At 47.1% G+C, this 18,614-nt stretch overlaps 1 protein-coding gene across 25 annotated transcripts in view; it reads left to right on the forward strand.

Moving 5' to 3' along the window:
• Nucleotides 1–18,614, forward strand: part of LOC110496159 (microtubule-actin cross-linking factor 1) — a 273,689-nt gene that overhangs the window by 143,100 nt on the left and 111,975 nt on the right. For 23 of the 25 annotated variants that reach the window (XM_036952697.1, XM_036952698.1, XM_036952700.1 and 20 more), the window contains 20 exons: nucleotides 1,064–1,183; nucleotides 1,560–1,655; nucleotides 2,388–2,515; nucleotides 3,719–3,812; nucleotides 5,461–5,615; nucleotides 6,009–6,312; nucleotides 6,754–6,882; nucleotides 7,089–7,166; nucleotides 7,507–7,668; nucleotides 7,823–7,927; nucleotides 8,663–8,758; nucleotides 9,120–9,245; nucleotides 11,471–11,623; nucleotides 12,983–12,994; nucleotides 13,758–13,912; nucleotides 14,098–14,224; nucleotides 15,476–15,659; nucleotides 17,712–17,878; nucleotides 18,057–18,235; nucleotides 18,331–18,469. In XM_036952697.1, the coding sequence (XP_036808592.1) occupies nucleotides 1,064–1,183; nucleotides 1,560–1,655; nucleotides 2,388–2,515; nucleotides 3,719–3,812; nucleotides 5,461–5,615; nucleotides 6,009–6,312; nucleotides 6,754–6,882; nucleotides 7,089–7,166; nucleotides 7,507–7,668; nucleotides 7,823–7,927; nucleotides 8,663–8,758; nucleotides 9,120–9,245; nucleotides 11,471–11,623; nucleotides 12,983–12,994; nucleotides 13,758–13,912; nucleotides 14,098–14,224; nucleotides 15,476–15,659; nucleotides 17,712–17,878; nucleotides 18,057–18,235; nucleotides 18,331–18,469 (2,709 nt within the window). The remainder of the gene's footprint in view (nucleotides 1–1,063; nucleotides 1,184–1,559; nucleotides 1,656–2,387; nucleotides 2,516–3,718; nucleotides 3,813–5,460; nucleotides 5,616–6,008; nucleotides 6,313–6,753; nucleotides 6,883–7,088; nucleotides 7,167–7,506; nucleotides 7,669–7,822; nucleotides 7,928–8,662; nucleotides 8,759–9,119; nucleotides 9,246–11,470; nucleotides 11,624–12,982; nucleotides 12,995–13,757; nucleotides 13,913–14,097; nucleotides 14,225–15,475; nucleotides 15,660–17,711; nucleotides 17,879–18,056; nucleotides 18,236–18,330; nucleotides 18,470–18,614) is intronic. The other 2 variants (XM_036952699.1, XM_036952682.1) reach the window with 1 other exon arrangement.

Genomic DNA, 18,614 nt, shown 5'->3' on the forward strand with positions numbered 1-18,614 from the left:
TCTATTGCCCATTCATCCATTGGCGACACATTTGCATATTTACATTTGAAGTTTATGATCATACTAGTTTTTGATTAGCAGTCAGAGCAGTGCTGCTGCCGCGCCAGTAGTCATGTGCTGAATACATGGACAGCACAGATATTCTTGGGAAAAGGGACATTTTTGGAAATCAGAGCTGCACCTCTTGAATTGGGTGCGTTATTTGACAAAGGTTAAGTGTCTTAGAAACGGAATATGCTCAGCAGATTATGGCCAATTTAATCTGGTCACTTATTACGCGTGAAATGAGTTTCGGTGTCGTGCCGATGGGGTCCGGCTGTGCAGTCAGACTGGCATCGTTTGTTTCCCCACTCATGACGTTGGATAGAGTCAAGGATATGTTTTGTGTTATTCTGAAGGCCTACTGCATTTAAATGTGTAAATGTAATAGAGTTTTATAGTGAATAAAACAGTCCCGTAAGCAGCATATTTTTACAAAGTAAAACGTAAAGGAGAGCGGTATCAACCCCCAAGGCGCCCGGTCAAATGATTTGCTCCTGACAAATGGGCATAACACACACACTCATCGTTACACTATTGTCTTTCTAAATTAAATCAGCCTCTTCACCCTCGTCATTCAGTTAGGCCTAATTTATATTCAACTGTGAAGTAAGGTGCGCAATTATCGCCCGTTAATCCATTTGTCATTCAGTGAGGAGAGCGAGAGAGACACATTAGCACCTGGCAGGGTACCAACATCCTACAGCACATAGTCTTGGAAGGTTAAGTTAGGAATAGGTGTGGGGGGAAGAAAAACTGTCAGACTTCTCTAAATACGTTCCTGTTTGTGATTATTCTTTTTTTAATTGACAAATGAACACTGGCGGTTCCCGTGTTACTGTGTCAATGTACAGTTGGTCAGTCTGTGTGACATCATGCTGCCAAAGCTGTGGAGCCAATAATGAACTGCATTGATCGCAGTCAGCCATTGACGTATATTGATAGCTGACTGTCAATGAACCAGTCTGACCCTCCCTCTCTATCTCTCTCTCCCCCTTCCTCCTTCCCCCTCTCTCTCTATCAGGAGGTGGACCACCGCTGGGCAGAGTACCGCTCTCGTTTCTCCATGCTGCTCCAGTGGAGCCGGCAGCACAAGGCCCTCATGGCCAACAAGAACTTCCCACTGGACCCTGTGGAGCTCAAGGTGCTGAGGGGGAGGGAGAGAAGGGGACAAGGAAGGGATTGGGGGGAGGTGGAAAGGGTGATGGAGGGAAGAGAATACAAATGGGGAGAAGGAAGGATAGGTAGAGAGGGAGGCAATGGGGGGGGTGAGGGGGACAGGATGTGGGTAAAGATGCTAAATACATGTTTATAAAGCATTTGAGTAGGAGTGCTGATCTAGGATCAGTTTAGCGGGTTTAGATCCTAATGAATAGGATTATATAGACCAGGAGTGGCTGATCCAAGATCAGCTCTACTACTCGGGGCCCAGATAACTATTAACACTTTTCTGCTTGATCTAAAAATGTCCGTTATTGACATCTAACCCTTTTTGTCAACACGCTGTCGCTGTTCCACAGGCACTTTACAATGAGTACGTCCATTTCAAGGAGACCGAGATCCCTGCCAAGGAGCTGGAGAAGGGTCGCGTAGAACACCTCTACAAACTGCTGGAGGTAAGATGTGGAGGGGGGAAGAAAGAGAGGCTTTAGATTTCCGAAACACATTAAGAACGCTTAATGACGACAAGCATTATAAAATGACAGCAGGAGCTGCAAACCTACGTTGACGGTGAACACCGGTTTACCGTCCGAGAGATGGAACGACATACCCAGGCAGATACTAAAGTACCATTACCCTGAGGACACAGCCTCATTTCAACATCAAATCCTGTTATGGCATGTTAGACTGGCATGAGTCTTCTGGAAAACTGAAACTCGTAAACAATGGCCGACGAGGGAGAAAGAGATATGAAGAGGTGACCTGGTTTCTGCCACCACGAGCGGTCCGCACTGTACATCATGAGTCTCTCAGGGGTACTGTGTGTGTGTGTGTTATCGAACACCCTGTTCTCTGCACCCGGTCATTTCAACCCCATGCCACTGCCTTGAGACAACAAACCATAATTCCTCCTTTATCAGATCCTCTTTCATTGCCCCTCGGTTCTACTCTCCTGATGTCACCACTGCCCTGCTGACACTCCTGATCAATGGCATATGATGATTCCCAACCCCAAGCATCCAAAACATTTATACTTCCAGATCTGGGTCCTTTTCACTCCCAAGTCATGTACTTTGCACACGAAATTCAGAATTTCAAATGTATTTTTATTATTTTGCATGTTAGAGTAAAGAATATGTAGGCGTGTCATTTTTACTTCTACAATACATATGTTTTGTTTTCCCAAGGTATGGATGGAGTTTGGGCGCATCAAGCTGCCCCTGGGCCTGCACCCCAACGACCTGGAGGAGGAGTGGGGCAAGCTGATCCTGGAGATGCTGGAGAGAGAGAAGGCCCTGAGGCCCGCTGTGGAGAGGTCATGACCCTGACCTTAACCCTTACTGCTGCTAGTGTTTGAGTTATGATTATACCAGTAGTCCTAGAGACCGAGGCCCTGCGGCGGAGAGGTCATGACCCTGACCTTAACCCTTACTGCTGCTAGTGTTTGAGTTATGTTTATACCAGTAGTCATGGAGACCGAGGCCCTGCGGCGGAGAGGTCATGACCCTGACCTTAACCCTTACTGCTGCTAGTGTTTGAGTTATGATTATACCAGTAGTCCTAGAGACCGAGGCCCTGCGGCGGAGAGGTCATGACCCTGACCTTAACCCTTACTGCTGCTAGTGTTTGAGTTATGTTTATACCAGTAGTCATAGAGACCGAGGCCCTGCGGCCCACTGTGGAGAGGTCAGCAACACAGACCTACTTAACCCTGTAACTAACCTTGAAGCTGCCATCCTTAGTGGTGAAACAGCCACTTCCATTTGAGATATTAAAACAACGAAGGAGTTTTTTTTCTTTCCCTCTCATTGCAAGCAAGATAAAAGAGCAAAACATATTCACTTTCATTTTTTTGTTTGTTGGTCATGCTGTACAACGCTTCTCAGCTCGGCAAACAGAAACAATAACAACGGGGGGGGGGGGGCGGCAGTGGCGCTGTTTCATCCTACTGCGGATTCCGTCTTTAACCCGACCTACAGCTGTTAGAGCTAGTTTAAACCGGCAGTTATAGAGAGAGACTGTGGAGACGTATGCAGCACACTAACCTAACCCCCCCGACACTGTACTTATAGACATCCCTTAGGGGCTGCGTGGTCGTGATGCAGGAGCGCAGATCTCTGCACAGAAACGCAGGAAGTCTCACTACGATCAGGCATTTCCACACGGGATTTATTTTGCGTCGATCTGTACTCTTCTGTGTTGTGAAAACGTGGCCCCTGTGGATGCTTTTTATTGTGAAACAACACTACCACTGTGCTTTTGAGGCCTAATGCCATTAACTGGTAGATTACTTTTCATTTAGGTTGTTTTTTATGGTTGTACGGTAAACCCATTCCATAGACACTGGCTGTATATGAAATAACACCCTATTCCCTATATAGTGCACAATTTTTGAACAGGCCCTGGTCAAAAGTAGTGCACTATTTAGTATTTAGGGTTCATTTTCAGACAAACCAAATGAATATTTTGAGCTTGTTCACACTGTGCTGATAGTGTGTGTGTGTGTGTGTCCCTCCAGACTGGAGTTATTGCTGCAGATGGCCAATAAAATCCAGAACATGGCTCTGGATTGTGAGGAGAAACTCACCCTGGCCAAGAACACACTACAGGCCGTGAGTGATGCTGTCCTATGTCACTGTCACTCTCTTCGTCTCTGTCTCTGTTTATCTGTATCTCAATTCAATTTCAGTTTAAGGGGCTTTATTGGCATAGGAAACATATGTTTACATTGCTGAAGCAAGTGAAATAGATAGTAAACAAAAGTAAAATAAACAATTAAAAATAAATAACACTCACAGAAGTTCCAAAATAATAAAGACATTTCAAATGTCATTATGTGCAAATAGTTAAAGTACAAAAGGGAAAATAAATAAACATAAGGGTTGTATTATTTACAATGGTGTTTGTTCTTCACTGGTTGCCCTTTTCTTGTGGCAACAGGTCACAAATATTGCCGCTGTGATGGCACACTGTGGTATTTCACCCTCTGTCGGTCTCGCTGTCTGTCGGTCTCGCTGTCTGTCGGTCTCGCTGTCTGTCTCTCGCTGTCTGTCTCTCGCTGTCTGTCTCTCGCTGTCTGTCTCTCGCTGTCTGTCTGTCTCGCTGTCTGTCTGTCTCGCTGTCTGTCTGTCTCGCTGTCTGTCTGTCTCGCTGTCTGTCTGTCTCGCTGTCTGTCTGTCTCGCTGTCTGTCTGTCTCGCTGTCTGTCTGTCTCGCTGTCTGTCTGTCTCGCTGTCTGTCTGTCTCGCTGTCTGTCTGTCTCGCTGTCTGTCTGTCTGTCTCGCTGTCTGTCTGTCTGTCTCGCTGTCTGTCTGTCTGTCTCGCTGTCTGTCTGTCTGTCTCGCTGTCTGTCTGTCTCGCTGTCTGTCTGTCTGTCTCGCTGTCTGTCTGTCTGTCTCGCTGTCTGTCTGTCTGTCTCGCTGTCTGTCTGTCTGTCTCGCTGTCTGTCTGTCTGTCTCGCTGTCTGTCTGTCTGTCTCGCTGTCTGTCTGTCTGTCTCGCTGTCTGTCTGTCTGTCTCGCTGTCTCGCTGTCTGTCTCGCTGTCTCGCTGTCTGTCTCGCTGTCTGTCTCGCTGTCTGTCTGGCTGTCTGTCTGGCTGTCTGTCTGGCTGTCTGTCTGGCTGTCTGTCTCGCTGTCTGTCTGGCTGTCTGTCTCGCTGTCTGTCTGTCTGTCTGTCTGTCTCGCTGGCTGTCTGTCTGTCTCGCTGGCTGTCTGTCTGTCTCGCTGGCTGTCTGTCTGTCTCGCTGGCTGTCTGTCTGTCTGTCTTGCTGTCTGTCTGTCTGTCTTGCTGTCTGTCTGTCTTGCTGTCTGTCTGTCTTGCTGTCTGTCTGTCTTGCTGTCTGTCTGTCTTGCTGTCTGTCTGTCTTGCTGTCTGTCTGTCTTGCTGTCTGTCTGTCTTGCTGTCTGTCTGTCTCGCTGTCTGTCTGTCTCGCTGTCTGTCTGTCTCTCTCGCTGTCTGTCTCTAACAATTCAAAATGTGAAAAAAACTGTAGATATTTTCAATGACTTCTCAATAAACTGAGGAGTAGAAGATAATTATTTCCTTCAATTTGAATTAACCCCAGACCTGGTAGCTACATGCCTTTTTCAATATGGTGTAGTGTGTCTCTCACTCATTTCCTCATCACTCTCCTTTCTCCCACTCCCTCTCTGTCTTACTTTCCCCTCCTCTTCTTCCTCACTGTTCACACCACTCCTCATCTCCTCTTCCTGTACCCCTTTTTCCCCTCTACCCTTCTCTCCTCCCCCGTCCCTCCGTCAGGACATGTCCCTGGTGGAGAGTGGCGAGGCGGTGCGTTGTGAGAGGGAGCTGGGCTTGTACCTGCAGGACTGTGAGGTTCTGATCAGACAGCTCAACCTGGACCTCAACATCCTCCGAGACGAGAAGTACTACCAGGTGGAGCAGCTCGCCTTCAGGTCAGTGGCGGGAGAAGGGGTGTAGGTCCGTTGGTAGAGCATGTCGCTCGCAATGCCAGGAAAGCGAGTTCGATTCCCGGGACTACCCATAAGGCAAAAATATACGCACGCATGACCGTACATCCCTTGTGATTAAGGCGCCTGCCCAATGGCATATCAATTTGACTTGGTTATACTGCATCTGTGTAAATGTGACACCAGAACGGTCTGTGTTTTGACAAAAGATATGTTCTGTGGAGCAACAGCGGAGGCCCAATGTCGAGTCGTAGCCGATCCACTTTTGTGCCTCGTCTGAAGCGTAGCTTGACCGCATGTGTGTGTTCTGTGTGTCACAGGAAAAAGGTGTGTCTTTTTGAAGTCCCCTTTTAACGCGTTTGTTCCCCTCCTCCACAGAGCGTCCTGTCTCCACGAGGAGCTGGTCTCTCTCCGGCTCCAGTGCTCCAGCGTCTACAGGAAGGGCCACTTCTCCCCGGTGACGGGGGGAGACCGGACGGCCCCGCGGGGGAGCGACAGTGGTCTCTCCCTGTCCACGGGGGCCCAGACCCTGCTGGGGGCAGTGGGCGTGGTGGGGGCGATGGGGGCGGCGTTGCTCAGGAGACCCATGTCCCGCTCTCAGCTGGTGGCCATGTCGTCCTCGGAGGACGAAGGAAGTCTCCGGTTCATCTATGAGCTCCTGGGATGGGTGGAGGAGACGCAGGTAAGAAAGAAGGGGGCTAGGTGGAGGGATTGATAGGTGGAGGGAGGGAGCTGGGGAGGCTGGGCGGGAGGGAGGGACGGGAAAGGGGATGGATGGACAGGAAAGGGGATGGATGGACAGGAAAGGGGATGGATGGACGGGAAAGGGGATGGATGGACAGGAAAGGGGATGGATGGACGGGAAAGGGGATGGATGGACGGGAAAGGGGATGGATGGACAGGAAAGGGGATGGATGGACAGGAAAGGGGATGGATGGACGGGAAAGGGGATGGATGGACGGGAAAGGGGATGGATGGACGGGAAAGGGGATGGATGTACGGGAAAGGGGATGGATGGACGGGAAAGGGGATGGATGGACGGGAAAGGGGATGGATGGACGGGAAAGGGGATGGATGGACGGGAAAGGGGATGGATGAGTAGAATGATTTGTGCGTACGTCAGGACGTGCTGGAGCGTGCCGAGTGGGGGGCGGACCTGCCCTCTGTAGAGCAGAACCTCCAGGACCACCAGAACGTCCACACTGCCGTGGAGGAGCTCCTGCACAGCCTGAAGGAGGCTCGCAACTACGAGGTACACACACACACTAATAGATTCTAAAACACATTCTTAGGCACTTGGAGATCTACTGTACATACTGATACACATACTGTAAGTGGACATTAACAGACACTGAATAGGCCTGGGCGTATGCAGTAGATAACAACATGGCAGTCACAAACCTAGTCGAGAGGGCCAGATAATGTTTTGCTAAGCTTTTCATATCTCTTTCTCCTCAGACCAAAGTCTCTCCGAACTTCAGGAGCAGTTATTCTGACACTCTGGCCAAGCTAGAGCATCTATACTGCAAACTACTGGTGAGGGGGAGGACTTTTTTTCGTCTGTGAATGTGTGCGCATCGAATTGTGTGTAGTGTGTGTGTGTGCACCCCAGTGCGCCCACGCTCTCCGTTAATCCCATCAGGGTGTGACTGTGCTTGCTGAAGGCTCAGAGGAGCTAGCGAGCGTTAAAGACCGAGTGCAGCTGGTAGAAGCACCTGCTTCTACCACACAGCAGGGAGTTGACTGGGGAGTGGGAGAGAGAGAGCGAGGGGCGCGCGTCTATGTGTGTGCCTCCTGAAATAACCTAGAAACTCTTCGTTGACGTATAGAGCTAACACCGAGTAACATTTCCTCCTCCCGTCCCCTGTCTTCACAGGAACTCTCGTCATGGCGTCTGCGCTGCCTGGAGAGCCTGCATGCATTTGTGTGTCGCTGTACAGAGGAGCTGATCTGGCTCAACGAGCGAGAAGAGGAGGAACTGGCCTACGACTGGAGTCAAAACAATACAAACGTCAATGCCAAGAGAGAGCTATACGCCGTGAGTGGACAGGGATAGATGCACACACACACACACACACACACACACACACACACACACACACACACACACACACACACACAGAGAATATATATATATATTTTTTTGATATTCCCCTGGGTGCTCCTCTGAATGCTCTGTCATCCTCTCTCAGGAAATGAGGTCAGAGCTGGAGGAGAAACAGGAAGTGATGCACTCGCTGCAGGAAACAGCTGACCGGCTCTGTCAGGAGAACCACCCAGCCAAACAGACAGTGGAGGTGAGGTTGCCTAGCAACAGAGCTATCAAGGCTGTTCAATGGCCTTTCAAAAAGATTGTCTTGCCATCTACAGTACTTATCAGTACAAACAGTGTTGCTATCGATGTTCCCCTCAAAATAAGATTGTCAGTACATTTTGTACTCTGTTTGGACTGTGGAGCTTGACTGTGATTCAAATAAAGAGCTTGAGAAATGTGTATCCAGGAAGCTTCCCAGCCGAAACAGTTCGTTAGATTTTGTGCAAATATTATGATGACATTTTGTGAAGTTTTTTTTTTTGGTAGTTCGGGCACACACATATTTGTTTCTGGAGGCAAGTCGAAGTTCGGAGTCGAAGTCTATGCCCCTTAGTTGGTGTTTGGCCAACAGTAGGGATTCTTCAATAGTCTCTGTTGTCAGTCAATGAGAGACGACTCGTTTTCATGCCATTTTTGGAAACTACTGCTTCAAACATCTTTGTTAGATGTAAAATTGCGCGACGAAGATCTCTTCTGCAAAAACATCACAATTAATGACAGATTTCTTGAGTTATTTTAGACTATTTTGAGGAAGTGTATACTGGCTACGGCGTCTCAAAATGGACAAATCACTTTTTCCCCCACCTTTTCCAAGCAAAGGCATTTTAAGGGAGTATGCGAGCACACTCGTTTGGTTCGCCTAGACGAATACGTCTCGACGCCAGCCGAACTGAAGCATGCTGATGCCTTTACCCCCCCTCCACCTCCCTCTCCCCAGGCGTACAGTGCAGCGCTGCAGACCCAGTGGCAGTGGGTACGCCAGCTGTGTGTGTGTGTGGAGCAGCATCTCAAAGACAATACTACCTACTTCCAGGTTAGGAGAGTTGAACAAAGTCTCTTTACAAAGTCACACCTTGTACTGTTACGTTATACCTGTAATACCCACCTGGTCCGTTACAATGTCAGTCGTTTGTGGCTTTTCACATAGACACCGTCATATAAGATCAAGATGAAATGAATTTGTCTATTTGACTACCTATGTATGTTTTGACTTGCCCTTAATTGGGAGTGTAAAGTGATTACATCTTCTAAAACCTGAATACAAGACGACTCCAAGGCGTTTTTATACTAGGTTAAATATAGAATATCCCATAGGGTCCGGCAGCTGGTATCTGGATTACGTATCAGTCCTGATGCTGACCTCTGTGTGTTGTGTTCGTATTGCCTCCCGTCAGTTTGTGAGTGACGCACGGGACTGCGAGACGTACCTGCGTCAGCTCCAGGACACCATAAAGAGGCAGTACACCTGTGACAAGAGCAGCAGGCTGGGCAAGCTGGAGGACCTGCTGCAAGACTCTATGGTACGTTGACCTTGTTGTTCTCTAGACTGTTAGTCCCCTCAAATGTTGTTGGACCAAACCTTCAAATGCACCTCCACTAACTTGTCAAAACACCTCAACTCCTGCTAATTCTGTAGCTTAACGGTTAGTTTGCTCTAATCATTCAGGTATTTGCCAGTGTAAAGCTTAGGCACGTGATTATAGCTGATCCACATTTTAAGCTAATAAGCTACGTCACCTTGACACTTCTGACTCGCTTCGTGACATTATCTACGGCTAGCTGAGGCTAATGTCATGCTAATACTGTAGACGTTGGCTAGCTGTTGACACTAAGTCTTAAGCTACCTCATCGACGCTGCGTAGGCCCGTCTAATCTACTTTGGTCTGCCGATTCACAGCCACCACCATGCGCCCGGACACACAGCAGATGGTACACTTGGAGCGGGGCACGACTCCGCGGGCCTAAGCACTGTGAACAGTGGGCGTATCCTCCCTGGACATGGAGATGAGAGGGTGACGTGGCTGTCTGACGCAGGTCTAGGCTAGTGGGGAATGATCGAGGTGTAGACACTCGAGCGGATAGGCTGATATGAAACGTAAACGGTCATGGAAGGGAACGGCGTTGTGCCCTTAGCGGCCGTGATAATACTTAGAGAAGTCAATGTAATTACAGTGCGTGTTTACATTCCTACAGAAAGTATGATTACGTGGTTTATATGGAGGGGGGGAAATGGATGGCCACTCAGGATATATACATGGAGATGTGTTTGTTGCGTGTCTCGGAGTGTTTCATACGTGCTCGCCTCATTTTGAGCACTTCACTGCGCTCAGTTTGAGGCAGCATGTGTGTTTTTGTTCTGAAGGGGGGTATTAAGCATTCGGCGGTTGATTACATTTCCAATACTGTGTGTGTGTGTGTGTGTTCTCACTGGGGAGATTAAACGGAACTTTGACAGATGCCTCCTTTGCTGTATTCCATAAAGACAACCACCAAAGCACTATTAGACCGATGCAATGCCTTTATGATTATTCTAACTAATGAAAATACATCTCTACCCATTTAACTCAGTTCATTCTTTCATTTCACAATGCATTCTTTCAAATAATACAATGGATAAGTAATGGCTATATCAATGGATAAGTAATGGCTATATCAATGGATAAGTAATGGCTATATCAATGGATAAGTAATGGCTATATCAATGGATAAGTAATGGCTATATCAATGGATAAGTAATGGCTATATCAATGGATAAGTAATGGCTATATCAATGGATAAGTAATGGCTATACCAATGGATAAGTAATGGCTATACAAATGGATAGATAGATAGATTGAATAGATTGAGAGAATGAAGCTTTCTGTCAGGAAATGAGTCCATATAAATGTATTTCTACATATCAATATGAGGAGTTAAGCTAATACTGGGTTGAATGTTCATTTATTTATATTTAATTTAATGTTTTTTTACTCCTCTTTCTCCCCAATTTTGTGATATCCAATTGTTAGTTAGTCCTGTCTCATCGCTGCAACTCCCGTACGAACTCGGGAGAGGCGAAGGTCGAGAGCCGTGCGTCCTCCGAAACACACCCAGTCGCACTGCTTCTTGACATAATGCCCACTTAACCCGGAAGCCAGCCGCACCAATGTGTCGGAGGAAACACCGTACACCTGGTGATTGTGTCAGCGTGCACTGCGCACGGCCCGCCACAGGGGTTGCTAGAGCGCGATGGGACAAAAACATCCCTGCCGGCCAAACCCTCCACTAACCCGGACGACGCTGGGCCAATTGTGCGCCACCCCATGGGTCTCCAGGTCGTGGCCGGCTGCAACAGAGCCTGGACTCGAACCCAGAATCTCTAGTGGCACAGCTGCGATGCAGTGCTTAGACCACTACACCACTCGGGAAGCCACTGGGTTGAATGTTTAATAGATAGTTTAGCTAGCAGAAAAGCTCATTCCGAGTTAGCTAGCAAACATTGTTACAGTGTCACCAATTGGTGATTGTAAGCTACAATCGCCAATGGGACTCTGTAGCTATGCTATTGAGCTGAGAAAGGAGATTCTGTATATTCTCAATTCTGGGACTGTGGAGTTCAATGGAATCAATATGTATGTTGATTATTTTTCCATATACTGTAACAGTGCAGGCCTATAGTATCACAAAAGCTTACCACTTCACTGACTGACTGATTTGATTGGTTAAGTGATTGACACCCTCACTGACCAATGGCTGTTACTCACAGGAGGAGAAGGAGCAGCTGATTGAGTACCGCAGCTCGGTGGCCAGCCTGGTGGGCCGGGCCAAGACGGTGGTGCAGCTCCGCCCCCGCAGCGCAGAGAGCACCCTGGGAAGCACCACGCCCATCCGCGCCATCTGTGACTACCGGCAGATAGAGGTACGGGCACCCCTCACCACACCCACACTATCGTGACAATACCAGGGTCATGTTCATTAGGCACCAAACGGAGGAAAACAGAAAACAGAAACTGTATCCTTCTGCCAATTGCTTCTTCTCTGCCCTGCACAACCTTCTCAGCACCACCTACACCTTAGCAATCCAAAATGGTGCATCTTCAAGCGATCAGCTTTCGTCATTGACTGCTTTCACCCTGCCATTGTTGGTCTATAGACCCAGTCAACTTGTCAGCTAAAAAAAACATGTTCAGTTGCTTCAATAGCATGTATTATTCAACTGTGAATTTAAACTGTGTCCCCCACATAGGGTTTTAGATGTACGGTGTTGATTGCAAGAGTCCCGCCTTAGAGCTCTGGAAATGTGGTCTCGTGGCACTACCAGGCTGCAATGACATCACTTGACATTATTATGTTGCTTGAGAACGGATAAGTGGTCAGATTTTGGCAGAGTGGGCTCAGTTCTCCTTAGTAATCGTGATCATGTTTTTGACCGTCATATCTTACTCATAGGGACATTAAAATACCCTTTTTTTTTATGACTCAACTTTTTCATCTATTCATTTTTCAGCTAATAACACAGCAACATTGGATTATGCCATTATATCATACTGTAAAGCCAACACTTGTTAAAGAGCCCACGGTAGCCACTCCAAAGTCAAGTAATGATTCATGAGAAGGGAATACCTTTTGGCCACTGACGCCCCACTCACCTCGCACTCACATTAACATGCGACGCCTGTCTCCAACCAGGCCCAAAGTGCTGCGCGACGCTAGCAGAGAAGCTAAACGCTAGGAATGATGAATTTCTCCCACTTGTTTAGACTCAGGCAAAAATCGCAATCTGCATTACCACTCCTGTAGTATTGCATAGGGACAGGGGGGTGGCTTCAGGCACAGCTATTTTAGTCTTGCTGTATGACTCTCTCTGGGACTGGGACGGTTTGACCACAGTAAGACGTGTGCGAGGTATCATTACATTCTGGTCTGGTGGAGGTGCAGTGATTACTGCAGGGGTGCTTCTCAATAGTCATGAGTGGCTTCCTCTGTTCTCCTTTCCTTCATCTGCGACTACTACACACACACACACACACACACACACACACACACACACACACACACACACACACACACACTTTTCCATTGACACCAACTACGGGCCACTTTAAAGTAAACACACATGACCCGGACAAGGTCTTCATGTCACGATCGCAAAATAATATTTCTCTCCCCTCTCTTATGTCTTCTCCATCCTTCTGTTTCCCCTTCCTACCCTCCATCTTTCACTCCTCTGTCTCTCCCTCTCTCTCCCTTCTTCTCGTGTGTCCGCTGGGCTGTCAAGGCTAACGCTCAGGTATTACTGCCCGATGTTCACCTTCTCTCACCTCAGCGCTCAGCTTTTACACAGCACACTGAATACTCCCTGGTTACTCTACGCTCTTATCAAGTGATTTAGGATCAGTTTTTCTTCATATCGGTTGGATTCACGACCATTGTTAGCCGAAGTCCCAGATCAGTTGGTAAAAGCGTAGCGTAACCACACGACTGAACACAGTATCCCCAGGTTACTCAGTCAGCGAGACTAGCTTAGCCGCAGTCGTGAGCTTTTCTGTACATTTACTTTGCAGTATTTCTGTGTGTGTGCAGGGGATGGGGTGAGAGGGGGGTGGGGCTGGGGGCAGTGGTTTTAGATGCACAGACCTCGCTTTGCTGAGCTAGACAATTTTTTAAAAAATTTTTAAATAAAAAATCAATAATGAACGAAGAACTTCGGACACCACATCCGTACTATGCCAAATTGAAACTGCTACTACCCTAGCTCTCTGTATTTGTTTGCCAGATGTCGACTAATATTGTAATGAGTGTGGGCACATCTAGCCATTTTCAGTCCAAAGGATACTGTTTTGGTCCCACGGTTTGTAAATGGCTGCTCGATTCAATATGGCACGGTTCTAGTCTCTTTCAGTTGTTAGGGCTTTTGCTAACCACATTAAACTCATGAACGTTTGCATTTTGCTTTGTATTATGTCTGTTTGTTGCCGTAAACCTTTACGTTTCCATTTGTTTTCCCTCCACCTCCCCTTCTCTGTATATCTGTACCCCCCTCCCCCCCATAGATCACCATCAGCCGAGGTGAGGAGTGTGTGTTGGCGGACAACTCTCAGAGGACTAAATGGAAGGTGATCAGCCCCAGTGGAAACGAGGCCATGGTGCCGTCAGTCTGCTTCACCGTACCACCGCCCAACCAGGAGGCCATGGACACCGCCAGCAGGTACACACACACACACACACACACACACATAGTTCACATACATAAATACACACACATGCACGCAGGCACACACATGAGCAGATCAACACACATACTTACACACGGGTGGATGCACACACACATACACACACACACACTCATACCTAACCCTGCTGTATATTGAAATGTAATTCCGTGTGTTGTAGGATGGAGCAGCTGTACCAGAACGTGATGTCTCTATGGCACAATCTACACGTCAGCATGAAGAGTGTGGTCTCCTGGCACTACCTGCAGAAAGACATCAGGACCGTGTCCTCTTGGAGCCTGGACACGGTTAGACACACGGTTTTAACTCATCGTGTCAAAATCCAAGTCTTCAACCACATATCTCTCACATAACTGGTCTATTTCATTATAGTTTCTTCCAAGCATATTTCTCTCTCCCGCGCTCTCTCTGTCCATGTCGCAGTACATCTATGATGGACATATCATATTGCTCTCGATCTCTCATCTGTCTGTCTTCAACTCCATTCATCCCACGTAACTGTTCTATTTCTTATACACTGAACAAAATATAAACGCAACATGTAAAGTGTTGGTCCCATGTTTCCTGAGCTGAAATAAAAGATCTGACATTTTCCAGATGCACAAAAAGCTTATTTTGCTCAAATTTTGTGCACAAATTTGTTTACATCCCTGTTAGTAAGAATTGCTCCTTTGCCCAGATACTCCATTCACCTGAGAGGTATGGCATATCAAGTAGCTGATTAAACAGCATGTTCATTACACAGGTGGACCTTGTGCTGGGGACAATAAAAGGCCACTCTAAAATGTGCAGTTTTGTCACACTACACAATGCCACAGATGTCTCAAGTTTTGAGGGAGCGTGCAATTGGCATGCTGACTGCACGAATGTCCACCAGAGATGCCAGAGAATGTAATGTTCATTTCTCTACCATAAGCCTTACAACCGCAGACCACATTTTATGGCGTTGTGTGGGCATGCGATTTGCTTATGTCAACATTGTGAATAAATTGCCCCGTGGTGGTGAGGTTATGGTATGGGCAGGCATAAGCTACCGACAACAAACACAATTGCATTTGATACCGTGACGAGATCCCAAGGCCCATTGTGAGGCCCATTTTATTTTAAGGTATCTGTGACCAACAGATGCACATCTCTATTCCCATGTGAAATCCATAGATTAGGGCCTAATGAATTTATTTCACTTGACTCATTTCCTGCTTTCTCCCTCTCAGGCTGATAGCTTTTATCTCATATTACTTCATTTATGGTGTAATGTCCCTCTGTCATACATCTTCCTCTTTCCCCACCATCTGCTAATGTGTTCATATCGACTTATTACCTATGAATCACAGCTTAATGCATGTTAATTAATACACATATCAACAGCAGTTTAGGGAGCACAGTAGAAATAAGTATCTGACTTTATTGTGCTATCCCTGTCATGTTTTCTGAAATGTATATACTCGGTGTATACATGCTTTTTTTGACTGGCATATAAAATCAACCACTACTCTTAAATGTATCCGACGTACACCTCTCTCCCCCTAACCCCTCAGGTACGTTCCCAGACCCCTGTGGCGAGGGAGCAGGCTCTGGACCACCTGGAGGCCCACCTGGCTGACTTCCTCTCTGACAGCAAAGAGAGCGGCCTCTTCACCCCGACCGAGAGACGCGAGCTGGAGAGAGACGCCCACACCGCCCAGGAACACTGCCAGGACCTGCTGGTCAACATGGAGACGGGTAGATACGGATACGGTTTCAGATAGGGTTTCTCGGTCCCAGTTCTCCAGCCGAAAAAGGCTGATGTGTGCACTTGTTCACTCACCTTATTTGGATTTAAAAGCAGAGGATGGGTATTGGAGGCCAATGCGTACACAAATCCTTTGGTTCTAAATGCACGGGGGGTAAGTGCACGTTTCATGGGAATGGTTGGAGAATTGGGAGGGAGTGTCGAGTTTGGCTTACTTTGCTCACATACTTGCTTACCTTTACTTGCTTGGTAGTATTTAGATTCATCCAAATTATTTATAGGGTACATACAGTTGAAGTCGGAAGTTTACATACACTTAGATTGGAGTCATTAAAACTCGTTTTTTAACCACTCCACAAATTTCTTGTTAACAAACTATAGTTTTGGCAAGTTGGTTAGGACATCTACTTTGTGCATGACACAAGTAATTTTTCCAACAATTGTTTACAAAAAGATTATGTAACTTCAAACTCAGTGCATCATGGGAAAATCAAAAGAAATCAGAAATCAAAAAAATTGTTGACCTCCACAAGTCTGGTTCATCCTTGGGAACAATTTCCAAATGCCTGAAGGTACCACGTTCATCTGTACAAACAATAATACGCAAGTATAAACACCATGGGACCACGCTGCCGTCATACCACTCAGGAAGGAGACGCGTTCTGACTCCTAGAGGTGAACGTACTTTGATGCGAAAAGTGCAAATCAATCCCAGAAGAGCAAACAACCTTGTGAAGATGCTGGAGGAAACAGGTACAAAAGTACCTATATCCACAGCAAAACGAGTCCTATATCGACATAACCTGAAAGGCCACTCAGCCACTGCTCCAAAACCGCCATAAAAAAGCCAGACTACAGTTTGCAACTGCACATGGGGACAAAGATAGTACTTTTTGGAGAAATGTCCTCTGGTCTGATGAAACAAAAATAGAACTGTTTGTCCATAGTGACCATCATTATGTTTGGAGGAAAAAGGGGGAGGCTTGCAAGCCGAAGAACACCATCCCAACGGAAGCACTGGGTTGGCAGCATGTTGTGGGGGTGCTTTGCTGCAGGAGGGACTGGTGCACTTCACAAAATAGATGGCATCATGAGGATGAAAATTATGTGTGGATGTGGATATATTGAAGCAACATCTCAAGACATCAGTCAGGAAGTTGAAGCTTGGTCGCAAATTGGTCTTCCAAATGGACAATGACCCCAAGCATACTTCCAAAGTTGTGGCAAAATGGCTTAAGGACAACAAAGTCAAGGTATTAGTGGCCATCACAAAGCCCTGAACTCAATCCTATAGAAAATGTATGGGCAGAACTGAAAAAGCGTGTGCGAGCAAGGAGGGCTACAAACCTGTCTCAGTTACACCAGCTCTGTCAGGAGGAATGGAAAAAAATTCACCCAACTTATTGTGGGAAGCTTGTGGAAGGCTACCTGAAACGTTTGACCCAAACAATTTAAAGGCAATGTTTCCAAATACTAATTGAGTGCATGTAAACTTCTGACCCACTGGGAATGTGATGAAAGAAATAAACGCTGAAATAAACAATTCTCTCTACTATAATTCTGACATTTCACATTCTTAAAATAGTGGCGATCCTAACTGACCAAAGACAGGGAATGTTTTACAGGATGAAACGTGTGAAAACGTGTGAAACTTCCGACTTCCTGTAAATCGTTCACTCAAAAGACAAACGTGTGTCTGTTTTGCCTGGGGACAGGAAGATCGACAGAGTGCATCCCCCCACTTCACCCAGTCTTGGCTTCATCCACATTTGGGGCTTGAGGGCAACATTGGGGATTGTCATGAAAGGGTTTTATGATGGTGCATTGACCCAATTAAGTGGGATTGAAATTCAATGATCTCTCTTGTCTTCCTGCTCCCGTCTGTCTCCATTTACTCTCCCCCTTTCTCTACCCCTTCCTCTGTCTCTTTTTCTTTTCATCTTTCATCTACTCTCCCCCTCTTTCTGTCCCTCTCTTTCTCTCTCTTTCTGTCCCTCTCGCTCTCTGTCCCTCTCTCTTTCTGTCCCTCTCGCTCTCTCCAGTGGAGAAGGATGAGTCTGTCTCTCGGTCCTACCTGTCAGAGCTCCAGAACATTAAACTGCGTCTGGAGGAGGCGGAGCAAAGGCTGATGCGTGGCATTCAGACTCCTCCCCCTAGCAACCGATCGGGTGACAGCATCGACAACACTGTTCAAATTGCAGAGCAGGAGGTCAGAATTGCGCCACAGCCCCATCTGCTGGTCACCAGAGTCCTAACCCTCTTATTCATCTACCAACGAAAAGGAGACCAGCACTAACTATTCAGTTGCTTTCATTTTTTTTCATGTCTCAACTTAATACTGTATGTTGAATATACAAATCAAGACTAACCCTTTTTCCCGGTGTCAGAAGCTGCAGTCAGACCTGGATGGTCTGCGGACCAGTCTTGGTGAGGTGTCGCGGCGCTGTGTGAGTTTCTTTGAGGAGAAGCCCACCTCCTCCAGTGTCCCCCTGCTGCGCTCTGAACTCAACCTGGCTGTGGAGAAGATCGACAGACTGCACAACCTCTCCTCCGTCTACCTGCACAAGTGGGTTGGCCGCACGTGCTCACACACAGTCAAAATACTCTTCTCTTAACCAATACACTTGACTAAGTATCACGCGCTTCCCCTTTTTCTCTCAGGCTGAAGACCGTAGATGTGCTGATGTACAGCTTGCAGGCCGCAGAGAGCCAGGTGAAGAGGTACGAGAGCAGGCTGAGTGAGGAGGACATCGTCCCTGCAGACACCAATGCCATCCAGGCCCTACGGGAACAATTGGGGGTAAGAGACTGGCAGATACAATGAAAGACCAAACTATCTACTAATCCCACTAACACAGATACTGGGTAGTACACACGCATGACAAAGTTATTAATGCCTACGAAGACGATACATGGACCAATATTACGGTTTGTCTGCTAATGAT

This window comes from Oncorhynchus mykiss, chromosome 18, assembly GCF_013265735.2.
Source record: "Oncorhynchus mykiss isolate Arlee chromosome 18, USDA_OmykA_1.1, whole genome shotgun sequence".
Lineage (NCBI taxonomy): Eukaryota > Metazoa > Chordata > Actinopteri > Salmoniformes > Salmonidae > Oncorhynchus > Oncorhynchus mykiss.